Raw genomic sequence first — 14460 nt, 5'->3', positions numbered from 1 at the left:
TGCGCTTCCCAATCGTTAAGCATATGTGTATTACTCACACGTTGAAATATCAAGAATCCAAGAATAATGCTTTCTTTACATTCCAAAATGTGATAGATGATCACTAGACTAATTTGTATATATTCGGACTCCTCCATAATCTCAGTAAGAACGCAAGAAACGGAAGAAATTATCGAAGAGACTTGGAATTTTATTTCTCAATAAATGTTTACATGTCTTTGCAGATATAAAGTAAACTCACCACGAATTCAAGGTGGCGGCGAGGAACCCGGCAGTCACGGCGGTTGCCACCGTCAGGCGTTCATCTTCCCTTCGGAATGTCTCTAAAAGGAAGAAGGGTTCCGGTACTGTCCGAAGAACGAGCAGTTTTAGTTTGCTTGCAAGACCAAGTAAACCAGGAGATCGCCTTACAGTGGAAACTTTGCAGGCGTTATCTCCCTTTGATGTAACCGGAAATGATGTTGTTTCAGGAGCTGCGCGAGCTCTTCTTCTGAACAAAGTGAAAATGGAGAAACACGTGCATGATCTTTTCTTTCCTCACGAGACAAATGATCCGCTATTGGATAATTTTGACACTCGGGGATTTCCGGTAGACAAACTCGGAACTGCTCTTGTGGCACAGGCTATTTCTATTAACAAAGACGATCACAAGTTTCACTCTATGATTGATAAGCGCGCCCTGGCGGACGTTCTTGAAGAACTATACAACAGCCTTCATTGGAAGAAACTAGGTAGGATATGCGTCTGTTTGATTTTTGGTTGGGTTCTTGTAAGTCTTCATTTTATTAATGTTTGTGTATTCTGGATCATAAGAGACGAACGAGTATTGAAGCGGTCGGGAATACGGGCACGACATTGGAGGGATAAAAACCCATTGCGATACTTCGGATCTCTGTCTCTCTATCGATCCACCATTTCTGTGATACCCTAGTCAGATAAAGTTACACTGATGTCAGAATGGGATGCTGTACCACGATACTGTCCGTGTTAGAATCATCCAGAGGTTACGCCCACTTTCGCTCTCTGCATCCCAGGAATATGTCATGGCAAAATCAAAGGCTCAGTGTGTACCACTTTGTAGAAGATACGAGAAGGCTAGTTTGATCATTTGCTGTGCATCAAAAGAATATCGCGGTCGCGTAGCGGTAAAACGTATTGGCTTTGAAGTCGGGCGTCGCTCCTTTGTAATCTTCAATGGACAAGTGTCACCCAAGTGATTGGTCAGGTGTTTTTTTTACCTGACACCAATCAAATAGCTAGCCGCGTGCCTTCAATTTTGCTATACTATATTCCAGAGGTACAGAGAGCGAAAGTGAGCTAACCATTGGAGTAAGCGGTTCGAAATTAGGGGGGGAAAGGGCTAAAATATAAATAACAGTTAAATGAACACGGTTACTACAATAGGTGTCAGCAGCTAGCATCCCCGGTTTTTGGGATTGACATAGCATTCTGATTATTCTGAATTGTTTAACAAAAACCTGTTAAAGTCCCTGTAAAGTGTGTAAGTTTGAGTATAACATTTACTATCTATAATACAGGTCACAGGTATAATGTGAAAGATAGCAAATATCCTTAACTCTAATCCCAGATATCGTGGGTAAGGTAGTATATATCCTTAATTCTAATCACAGATATCGTGGGTAAGGTAGTATATATCCTTAGCTCTAACACAAATCACTGGTATTATGTGTAAGGTAGTATATATCCGTAGCTCTAACACAAATCACTGGTATTATGTGTAAGGTAGTATATATCCGTAGCTCTAACACAAATCACTGGTATTATGTGTAAGGTAGTATATATCCGTAGCTCTAACACAAATCACTGGTATTATGTGTAAGGTAGTATATATCCGTAGCTCTAACACAAATCACTGGTATTATGTGTAAGGTAGTATATATCCGTAGCTCTAACACAAATCACTGGTATTATGTGTAAGGTAGTATATATCCGTAGCTCTAACACAAATCACTGGTATTATGTGTAAGGTAGTATATATCCGTAGCTCTAACACAAATCACTGGTATTATGTGTAAGGTAGTATATATCCGTAGCTCTAACACAAATCACTGGTATTATGTGTAAGGTAGTATATATCCGTAGCTCTAACACAAATCACTGGTATTATGTGTAAGGTAGTATATATCCGTAGCTCTAACACAAATCACTGGTATTATGTGTAAGGTAGTATATATCCGTAGCTCTAACACAAATCACTGGTATTATGTGTAAGGTAGTATATATCCGTAGCTCTAACACAAATCACTGGTATTATGTGTAAGGTAGTATATATCCGTAGCTCTAACACAAATCACTGGTATTATGTGTAAGGTAGTATATATCCGTAGCTCTAACACAAATCACTGGTATTATGTGTAAGGTAGTATATATCCGTAGCTCTAACACAAATCACTGGTATTATGTGTAAGGTAGTATATATCCTTAGCTCATACACAAATCACTGGTATTATGTGTAAGGTAGTATATATCCGTAGCTTTAACACAAATCACTGGTATTATGTGTAAGGTAGTATTTATCCTTAGCTTTAACACAAATCACAGGATTTAAATTATAAGCTTATGCACGTGTGCGTTATGATAACAGGAAATGATATTTTCACAGGGTTTTGCCTATATACATTGCTGTACCCAGATGAAGTGCGGAACGATGTCTTAGGGATTTGTCTCCGTGACTTTATCGAGGATCGAGGGTAAGTGTGTATGACCTAATGGGGGTATGTCTGATGGACTTTACCGAGGACAGAGTGTAAGTAAGGAATGACGAATTGGGGGTATGTCTGAAGGACTTTACCGAAGTGTAAGTAAGGAATGCCGTATTGGGGGTATGTCTGGTGGGCTTTACCGAGGACAGAGCGTAAGTAAGGAATGACGGATTGGGGGTATGTCTGATTGACTTTACCGCGGACAGAGTTTAAGTAAGGAATGACCTATTGGGGGAAAGTCTGATGGACTTTACGGAGGACAGAGTGTAAGGAAGGAATGACGTATTATGGGTTAGTCTGATGGACTTTACGGAGGACAGAGTGTAAGTACGGAATGACGTATTGGGGTTATGTCTGATGGACTTTCCCGAGGACAGAGTGTAAGGAAGGAATGGCGTATTGGGGGTATGTCTAATGGACTTTACCCAGGACAGAGTGTAAGTACGGAATGACGTATTGGGGGCATGTCTAATGGACTTTACCCAGGACAGAGTGTAAGTATCGAACGACGTATTGGGGGTATGTCTGGTGGGCTTTACCGAGGACAGAGAGTAAGTAAGGAATGACGAATTGGAGGTATGCCTGATGGACTTTACCGAAGACAGAGTGTAAGTAAGAAATGACGTATTGGGGGTTTGTCTGATGGACTTTGCCGAGGACAGAGTGTAAATAAGGAATGACGTATTGGGGGTTTATCTGATGGACTTTACCGGTGACAGAGTGTAAGTAAGAAATGACGTATTGGGGGTTAGTCTGAAGGACTTTACCGAGGACGGAGTGTAAGTAAGGAATGAGTAATTACAATATATTTAAATATTCCTTACTTACACTCTGACATAGGTAAAGTCCATCAGACTTAGCCCCAATACGTCATTCCTGACTTATACTCTGTCCTCGGTAAAATCCATCAGACATACCCCCACTTACACTCTGTCCTCCGTAAAGTCCATCAGACTAGCCCCCAATACGTCATTCCCTACTTACACTCTGTCCTCCGTAAAGTCCATCAGACTTAGCCCCAATACGTCATTCCTGACTTATACTCTGTCCTCGGTAAAATCCATCAGACATACCCCGAATACGTCATTCCTTACGTACACTCTGTCCTCGGTACAGTCCATCAGGCATACCCCCAGTTCGTCATTCCTTACTTACGCTCTGTCCTCGGTAAAGCCCACCAGACATACCCCCAATACGCCATTCCTTATTTAAACTCTGTCCTCGGTAAAATCCATCAGACATACCCCGAATACGGCATTCCTTACTTACACTTCGGTAAAGTCCTTCAGACTAACCCCCAATACGCCATTACTTACTTACACTCTGTCACCGGTAAAGTCCATCAGACTAACCCCCAATTCGTCATTCCTTAAGGAATGACGAATTGGGGGTATGTCTGATTGACTTTACCGAGGACAGCGTGTAAGTAAGGAATGAAGTATTAGGGGTATGTCTGATGGATTTTACCGAGGACAGAGTTTAAATAAGGAATGGCGTATTGGGGGTATGTCTGATTGACTTTACCGAGGACAGAGTGTAAGTAAGGAATGACGAATTGGGGGTATGTCTGATGGACTTTACCGAGGACAGAGTGTAAGTAAGGAATGACGTATTGGGGGTATGTCTGATGGATTTTACCGAGGACAGAGTGTAAATAAGGAATGACGTATTGGGGGTTAGTCTGATGGACTTTTCCGAGGACAGAGTGTAAGTAAGGAATGACGTATTATGGGTTAGTCTGATGGACTTTACCGAGGACAGAGTGTAAGTAAGGAATGACGTATTATGGGTTAGCCTGATGGACTTTCCCGAGGACAGAGTGTGAGTAAGGAATGGCGTATTGGGGGTATGTCTGTTGGACTTTACCGAGGGCAGAGTGTAAGCAAGGAATGACGAATTGGGGGTATGCCTGATGGATTTTACCGAGGACAGAGCGTAAGTAAGGAATGACGCATTGGGGGTAAGTCTGATGGACTTTTCCGAGGAAAGAGTGTAAGTAAGGGATGACGTATTATGGGATAGTCTGATGGACTTTTCCGAGGACGGAGTGTAAGTAAGGATGACGTATTGGGGGTTCGTCTGATGGACTTTTCCGAGGAAAGAGTGTAAGTAAGGAATGTCGTATTGGGTGTATGTCTGATGGTCTTTACCGAGGACAGAGTGTAAGTAAGGAATGACGTATTGGGGGTAAGTCTGGAGGACTTTACCGAGGACAGAGTGTAAGTAAGGAATGGCGTATTGGGGGTATGTCTGATGGACTTTACCGAGGACAGAGTTTAAGTAAGGAATGACGTATTGGGGGTATGTCTGATTGACTTTACCGAGGACAGAGTGTAAGTAAGGAATGACGTATTGGGGGTAAGTCTGATGGACTTTACCGAGGACAGAGTGTAAGTAAGGAATGACGTATTGGGGGTATGTCTGATTGACTTTACCGAGGACAGAGTGTAAGTAAGGAATGACGTATTGGGGGTAAGTCTGATGGACTTTACCGATGACAGAGTGTAAGTAAGGAATGACGTATTGGGGGTATGTCTGATTGACTTTACCGAGGACAGAGTGTAAGTAAGGAATGACGTATTGGGGGTAAGTCTGATGGACTTTACCGATGACAGAGTGTAAGTAAGGAATGACGTATTGGGGGTTAGTCTGATGGACTTTACCGAGGACAGGGTGTAAATAAGGAATGACGTATTAGGGGTAAGTCTGAAGGACTTTACCGAGGACGGAGTGTAAGTAAGGAATGACGTATTGGGGGTATGTCTGATGGACTTTACCGAGGACAGAGTTTAAGTAAGGAACGACGTATTGGGGGTATGTCTGATGGACTTTACCGAGGACAGAGTTTAAGTAAGGAACGACGTATTGGGGGTATGTCTGATGGACTTTACCGAGGACAGAGTGTAAGTAAGGATGACGTATTGGGGGTTAGTCTGATGGACTTTACCGAGGTCAGAGTTTAAGTAAGGAATGACGTATTGGGGGTATGTCTGAAGGACTTTACCGAGGACAGAGTGTAAGTAAGGAACGACGTATTGGGGGTAAGTCTGATGGACTTTACCGATGACAGAGTGTAAGTAAGGAATGACGTATTAGGGGTATGTCTGATGAACTTTACCGAGGACAGAGTGTAAGTAAGGAATGACGTATTGGGGGTATGTCTGATGGACTTGACCGAGGACAGAGTGTAAATAAGGAATGACGTATTGTGGGTAAGTCTGATGGACTTTACCGATGACAGAGTGTAAGGAAGGAATGACGTATTGGGGGTGTGTCTGATGGACTTTACCGAGGACAGAGTGTAAGTAAGGAATGACGTCATAGAGATAATTTGTCAGAGGGATTTTATAAAGGACAAAGAGAAAATTGAAATAACGTCCTAGGTATTGTTATGTTATGATGGATTTTATCGAAAGCAGAGGGTAAGATACAATAACATAATATAATAAACTTTATTTATTTTACAACAATTATTGAAACAAGTTATTTCAACTTGTATAAATCACTCTTGTTGGCCCGGATGTAAATGCGCGGGAGGTCATATTGTTGGAGGAAACCGGAGTACCTTGAGAAAAACCACGTGGTCGGGCAGGTGACCCCCTACCTTTTCACGTCCGATCGGGGAATCGAACCCCGGCCGCATTGGCGAAAGGCAAGTGCGCTATCCATTGCACCAACCGACCACCCCGCCATTTTTATTTCTGCTTAAATTCATTTACATTGCGTTCTGTGCAATCTCTTAAACACCGCATTATAAATGAAACAAATTGTGAACGCTCCTGGCTCAGAATTGCATTTCAATTTGTTCTCTGTGTTCACTTCATCCGCCATTTTGTTTCCAGTCACGTTTGGGCGGAGAAATTGCTCTCGCACATCATGGAACCCCGGTGGACGGCGATGTGGCAATACAAGATCGTGCGAGGCCAGACTTCAGAAGAGAAATATAACCGCGAGATGAACGCTCTCTTTGTTAAGCTACATCTACTGGACCCACAGTCCGTTATACCCGCCTATCAGTTCTTACTCAATCAACGAGGTAAGGATCATATATACACCTTCTGTTTCTTAAATCGCCTACCAGTTACTTCTCATATGTCATTCTCAAGAATTTTGATGACGTTTGGTACATCTAGGACTGGAGAATGTTTGGATGCTAAGACACAACAAGATAACTGGATAAGTTTGGTATGCTCAGACACAAGTTTGGTATATCTAGGTCTGGACGATGTTTGGATAGTTTTACATATTTAGGTCTGGAGAATGTTTGGACAATTTGGTACATCTAGGTCTGGAGAATGTTTGGACAGTTTGGTATATCTAGGTCTGGAGGATGTTTGGATAGTTTTATATATCTAGGTCTGGAGAATGTTTGGACAATTTGGTATATCTAGGTCTGGAGAATGTTTGGACAGTTTGGTATATCTAGGTCTGGAGGATGTTTGGATAGTTTGGTATATCTAGGTCTGGAGGATGTTTGGACAGTTTGGTATATCTAGGTCTGGAGGATGTTTGGACACTCAGGTACGCGATTACTGGTGAAGTTTGGTATATCTAGGTCTGGAGATTTTTTGGACAGTTTGGTATATCTAGTTCTGGAGGATGTTTGGACACTCAGGTACGCGACTACTGGTGAAGTTTGGTATATCTAGGTCTGGAGAATTTTTGACACTCAGACACGATATTATTGGTGTAGTTTGATACTAAGTATATTTCGTAATTCTAAACAATATTTATTGCACTAAGATTAATCGACTAAGCGTGAAGTCGTCGGATTTGACTCTCTAATACACGATTTGTTAACTTTGGAGTCAATAAGCTTGTGTTAATACGTTTAAAGAAGACGTACGTATTAGATTATTTACGTAAAATGGATACGCTAATCTATTAGGACTTAAAACGTTAAGCGGATTTGTCTAGCATGGCAGGCTTACGAATATGGGACAAGTCAAATGTATAAATGCTCTATAATCTGAACTACAAATTAAGTTGTTTAACTGTGCTAGAAAATTTGCTGTCATGTTTCATAATTTATCAATGGTGTTTTCTCCTCTATGTTTATCATACGTCTTGGGTTTTTTTCTCTCACATCCATACTATCTTCTATGCCTTATAAAGCGATACATTTACGCAAGTTCTCCTATTCCGTCTTTGCGTATTGCAGAGTTATCTTCTCTTGGTAGCAGGTATTGATTGTTACGTCATTGGTCTGTGTGAGAAAATTACGTCGTTTTCTCAAAAATTGATGACGTTACTCTCACAAACAAGTGACGTAACAATCAATACCTTTTCCCAAGAGAAGATAACTCTGCAATACGCAAAGACGGAATAATAAACATTTGTGCCAATATTGTCTATTTGACACAAGAACAACAAGAACACATTACTAAAGTGCAAATCGGGGCGACCACACCGCGTACTGAGTGGTCCTGGCTGACACTCGTGGGGTGTCAAATCAGGGCGACCACACCGCATACTGAATGGCCCTGACTGACACTCGTGGGGTGTCAAATCGGGGCGACCACACCGCGTACTGAATGGCCCTGACTGACAGTAGTGGGGTGTCAAATCGGGGCGACCACACCGCGTACTGAATGGTCCTGACTGCCACTCGTGGGGTGTCAAATCGGGGCCACCACATCGCGTACTGAATGGTCCTGACTGACAGTCGTGGGATGTCAAATCGGGGCGACCACACCGCTTACTGAATGGTCCTGACTGACACTCGTAGGGTGTCAAATCAGGGCCACCACACCGCGTACTGAATGGTCCTTACTGACAGTCGTGGGGTGTCAAATCTTGGCGACCACACCGCGTACTTAATGGTCCTAACTGACACTCGTGGGGCGTCAAATCGGGGCGACCACACCGCGGACTGAATGGTCCTGACTGACACTCGTGGGGTTTCAAATACTCGTGGGGTGTCAAATCGGGGCGGCCACACCGCGTACTGAATGGCCCTGACTGACAGTAGTGGGGGGTCAAATCGGGGCGACCACACCGCGCACTGAATGGTCCTGACTGACACTCGTGGGGCGTCAAATCGGGGCGACCACACCGCGAACTGAATGGTCCTGACTGACACTCGTGGGGTTTCAAATACTCGTGGGGTGTCAAATCGGGGCGGCCACACCGCGTACTGAATGGCCCTGACTGATATTCGTGGGGTGTCAAATATTACAAATGAAATTCATCATCAAAAATTATTTAACACAATAATATACAATAAATTCAAACATCAACTTGTCATATATACAAGAACACATTACTAAAGTGCAAATCGGGGAGACCACACCGCGTACTGAGTGGTCCTGGCTGACACTCATGGGGTGTCAAATCAGGGCGACCACACCGCTTACTGACTGGTCCTGACTGACACTCGTGGGGTGTCAAGAAGATAACTCTGCAATACGCAAAGACGGAATAATAAACATTTGTGCCAATATTGTCTATTTGACACAAGAACAACAAGAACACATTACTAAAGTGCAAATCGGGGCGACCACCCCGCGTACTGAATGGTCCTGACTGACGCTCGTGGGGTGTCAAATCGGGGCCACCACATCGCGTACTGAATGGTACTGACTGACAGTCGTGGGGTGTCAAATCTTGGCGACCACACCGCGTACTGAGTGGTCCTGGCTGACACTCGTGGGGAGTCAAATCAGGGCGACCACACCGCATACTGAATGGCCCTGACTGACCCTCGTGGGGTGTCAAATCGGGGCGACCACTCCGCGTACTGAATGGTCCTGACTGAAACTCGTGGGGTGTCAAATCGGGGCGGCCACACCGCGTACTGAATGGTCCTGATTGACACTCGTGGGGTTTCAAATCTTGGCGACCACACCGCGGACTGAATGGTCCTGACTGACACTCGTCGGGTGTCAAATCGGGGCCACCACACCGCGTACCGAATGGTCCTGACTGACAGTCGTGGAGTGTCAAATCGGGGCCACCACACCGCGTACCGAATGGTCCTGACTGACAGTCGTGGGATGTCAAATCGGGGCGACCACACCGCGGACTGAATGGTCCTGACTGACACTCGTGTGGTGTCAAATCGGGGCCACCACACCGCGTACCGAATGGTCCTGACTGACAGTCGTGGGATGTCAAATCGGGGCGACCACACCGCTTACTGAATGGTCCTGACTGACACTCGTGGGGTTTCAAATCTTGGCGACCACACCGCGTACTGAATGGTCCTAACTGACACTCGTGGGGTGTCAAATCGGGGCGACCACACTGCGTACTGAATGGCCCTGACTGACATTCGTGGGGTGTCAAATCTGGGCGACCACACCGAGTACTGAATGGTCCTGACTGATATTCGTGGGGTGTCAAATAGGGGCGACCACACCGCGTACTGAATGGTCCTGACTAACACTCGTGGGGTGTCAAATCGGGGCGACCACACACCGTACTGAATGGTCCTGACTGACACTCGTGGGGTGGCAAATCGGGGCGACCACACCGCGTACTGAATGGCCCTGACTGATACTCGTGGGGTGTCAAATCGGGGCGACCACACCGCGTACTGAATGGCCCTGACTGATATTCGTGGGGTGTCAAATCGGGGCGACCACACCGCGTACTGAATGGTCCTGACTGATATTCGTGGGGTGTCAAATATTACAAATGAAATTCATCATCAAAAATTATTTAACACAATAATATACAATAAATTCAAACATCAACTTGTCATATATACCAAAGGCCTACATCCAATATGAGAAGTAATTTCGATAACATAAACCTTATACAAACGAAAGTTATGTGTACACATGAACGATCATGTATTTACTGCGTAACTTGTATTACTGCATAATCTGACCGGGCTACACTGGCCCATACCGCTTCACGGTCCGAAATGTCTCAATTACAACTTCGCCACGTAAATAGAAACACGACTACTTAACGTGACTTCTATCAGGCAACCCGATACATACTTTTAAAGTGTCCAAAAAATTAATATCTGGCTACGTCTATACGCTACGAGCGTGGTCACTTGAACGACCAAGTACTATATATGCACGTGCATCATGAACCCGCGAGCAGCGCCACCTGGTGGCACGTATTCCCATAGGAGAAAGCAATTTCGTTCAAATTTGTTCCTCAAACGACAGAAATTATATACTTCCCTGGAACAGTAATATCTATTCAATTATATTTAGACCCCATGTCGCTCGGGTACGCTACTTTATCAATGCTGGTAATATACTATTTAGCATGCCAAACATGGCCAATCCACAATTCAACATAATCATTTGAAGATTTGATTATCATCGTTTATAATGGTAAATACCGATACATTTTATGAATACATATTTATGAGTTATCACTGCTGCACATAACTTTAAAACAAGCATAGTATAATATAATGCTTTGGCTTGATACAAAAACAGAACATGTATTGGTATTTACCATAATAAACCCTGATAATCAAATCTCCATGATTATGTAAAATTTTGCATTAGCCATATTTGGCACGTTAAAAAAGTATTTAACCGGTTTTGATATTACATAATAATGATTCTGTAGACAGTATATATATATGAACAGTTTTTTAAGAAGTATAAAATGTAGACAATTTCACAATAATGGGTATATTTCAAATTTTCTAAAAGTTATGCATGTGTTTCTATTTAAAGTATCACTACGCTTACCTCATGTAAATCAATATGACATATTTCGTATCAAAATAACAGTAATTTTATACACTATACACTTTCTTCATTCATTTTCAAAATAATTCGTCTGTGACATTTATCTGCCATATCGTAAGGATACCCCCGTCACTCAACCTGGTGTTATGCAAGGAGGTCCACTACGGTTATCAGTAGTAATAATGAATAATCACATATGCAGTTATTGATCATTTTTATGCGTCTATATATGGTGATTTTTTTAAAGAAATTGAGGTGGGGGTCAAATGTTGACCATATCTTTTGCAATTCGTGAATTAAGGAGTTTTATGCACCTACCCTTCAGTTTCATAGGAGATTGGACCGATTTCGATTTCCATGTTTTCGGCCCCTACCATCACTAAGGCCGGAACCGCGGTATTGGGCAATTCATTTTAGGCATTTTGACATAAGTGTTTTAACTTAAATTTCCCCTGATTTAAGAAACAATTTGCATATATTTTAAAATCTTTTGACGTAGTGTAAATATAATTGCTATTGGTTTAACTATTATACAAAGATTTTCCCCATTTGGTAAATGTTTATGTCTGAGAGGGGCTTGTCCGTTGTTCGTCATCTTCCAGGCTCCAATATGCATTACAGCCATTTCAGATTGATCGTACCCAAATTCTGAAAGGTAAATGTTTGCAACATTTATTCAAAGTTAGGGATTCTACTATGTTTGTGTACGGGGCAAAATCCGTTTCCCCTCAGGTACAGCAGTTGATCTGACTCAATGTGTATACATTGTGTAATACTGTTTTTTTAGGAACGAGGCTAATTTTACTATTTTCTTTGATCATTGACACAGTCAGTCGTGCCGACTGATCACATGCACTGGGCTCGTCTGTCAATACACCTATAATATTATCAAGATTGCTGACTCCGTCCCCCTAGTAAGATGACTCAGTTCCAGAAAACATGCGATTTTGTCATAACCGTTCATAGTATGACACCGGGAGCAGTCTAGATCGACAGGAAAATAGTTGTTTCTTTAATTTTACTAGGGTGACGGAGTTAGCAATCTTGATTATATTATAGGTGTATTGACTGACGAGGCTAGTACCTGTAGACTGGTCGGGTCGTCACGACAGAGCGACAGATTGTCGGTGAATTGAAACACGTTATACGACTATTGGAGGTCATCTGTACACTTAAATTACACTTCAGTCTTTTAGACTCGGATGGTTAACAGAAACGTGCATTGATCTTGTCAGGTAAATATAAATCCTTGTTATGATTCCTTTCAGCTTTGCCAACCGTAAACTTAGAGTTAGCTACCCGGAACTACCTTGGGGATGCCATAGATTGTGCGGAGATAGAGGAAGAAGTGCTGGACGCCATAACGAGGTCGAGCATGCCTATTAATGTGTCCAGATTGAGTCTATCGGACATCGAAATATTCTACGGTGTGGAAGTGGACGAATTTATTGTGACGTGGTGTCGGAACATTGGTGTGTGGAGCGGAAACAGGGCGGACAATAGTCGAACATCGAAACCACGTGACAGATGTTGTGTAATGTGATCTCGCGTACCACGTGATTTTTACAGGACACGTCATTACCTAAAGTATTCTTTATTTTATCAGAACAAAAACCTTTATTTGTTCGCATATGATGTCATAAACGTTCACACTGTTTTGTAATGTATATAGTCACATAAACACATTGTGGAACGTCGTGTTGATAGTCTCTTATTGGTCACGTGATAATAATTTTACGTCATGCGACAGCTTATTATATATCAAACGGATATGATACAAAATACCGGCTTTAAAATGTCTAAAGATACACGATTAACGGTGACTGGTCAATGAATACATGTATTCGGGGACTCCGTATCTAAAACCAGTTAGTGTATGCATACTCAAACGCAAAGTGAGTTGTACGATTAACGAGAATTCAACAGGTCTGTTACTCATATCATAATCTAATTAAAATTATATCTTCACATCGCTCCATTTTACTGATATGTCGCGTTGAAGATCTAACAACATCCCGTAGAGGGTCATGTTCAGGCGACCTTTGCATTAACCAATCAGATGAGAGCTTACGCATTTCTGTAAGTGATGATGTAATGATTTTGGAACACACTTGCTATGATAAAAGACCGAGAGGTGTCAAATGAGCATCGAAAATGGCGGCGCCATGACACCACGCCGTGTCTATCTACAAGACAACATTTGTACAATTTGTGGATTTTGCTTTGAAATAAGAGAGACTTCCTCTTCTGGTGATGTTGTCGTTAAAAGTTTAACAACCTGAAACTAAAATTAACCAATGACAGGCTTCGCAATATTCAAACTATCACTGGACCAGACGAAAAGGTGGATTTTGGGCTACGAGGTGTCTGCATTAAATGCTACAGGTCCTGCTTTCTGATTGGTTGAAAGAAAGAGTTATGTCGCGTTTTGATTGGCTTGTTATAAATACGATAACACATTCATGTTGACCTCTGACGTGACCCTCTATGGCATGTTGTTAAATCTGCAACGCGACATATCAGTAAACGGGAGCGATGTGAAGATATCATTTTAATTAGATTGCTCATATCACATTTTGTGCTAATTTAGCCAATTCTACAAAGATAGACAATGCACGTGTAACTTTCTCCCAAAAGCTTTATACATTCCTGAATGTGTCTACATAGGCCAAGGTAAAGTGTACAACTGCATCAGTTATAACGCAAAGAAGATGAAGTTCTTAAAAGAAAGAGATAATTCCGATTTAGAGTTATTTCCCTTGTCAACGTAATCATCTCTCATTTTGAATCTCAGCATTTATACCTCACGGATAGTTGCATAGGTGTAGTAAAAGTAAAAGATTGCTTTCGTTTTTGTTCATTTTTCATTAAATATTAAACAAATTCTAATGAATACGATTCTGAAAAATGCAACTCTTAAATGTGATTCGTTTGGACTACTTTTGTAGAGGACTTAAACACATTTAATGTTAAAACAAATTATATTTCTTTCTAGATTTGCCTCTGACATTACTTTACCAGGATTTCTATTTGAAGCCGTCCGATATGTTTTTCAAATATGGGAGATAATT

The 14460-nt window shown here is 42.2% G+C and overlaps 1 protein-coding gene across 1 annotated transcript; it reads left to right on the top strand.

Annotated features, from left to right (window-relative positions):
* Positions 1-235: 235 nt before the first annotated feature.
* LOC110464162 lies at positions 236-13082 on the top strand (the record flags this gene model as incomplete). The annotated part of the gene is made up of 4 exons (XM_021519235.1): positions 236-731; positions 2624-2711; positions 6566-6759; positions 12658-13082. Coding segments are annotated over 4 exons (1053 nt in total), but the record flags the coding sequence as incomplete, so codon positions are not given.
* Positions 13083-14460: the final 1378 nt, after the last annotated feature.

The sequence above is a fragment of the Mizuhopecten yessoensis genome, unplaced genomic scaffold (genome assembly GCF_002113885.1).
Source record: "Mizuhopecten yessoensis strain PY_sf001 unplaced genomic scaffold, ASM211388v2 scaffold10969, whole genome shotgun sequence".
In the NCBI taxonomy this organism is placed as follows: Eukaryota; Metazoa; Mollusca; class Bivalvia; order Pectinida; family Pectinidae; genus Mizuhopecten; species Mizuhopecten yessoensis.
The sequence above is the reverse complement of the archived record's forward strand: the minus strand, read 5'-3'. Positions and strand labels throughout refer to the sequence as shown.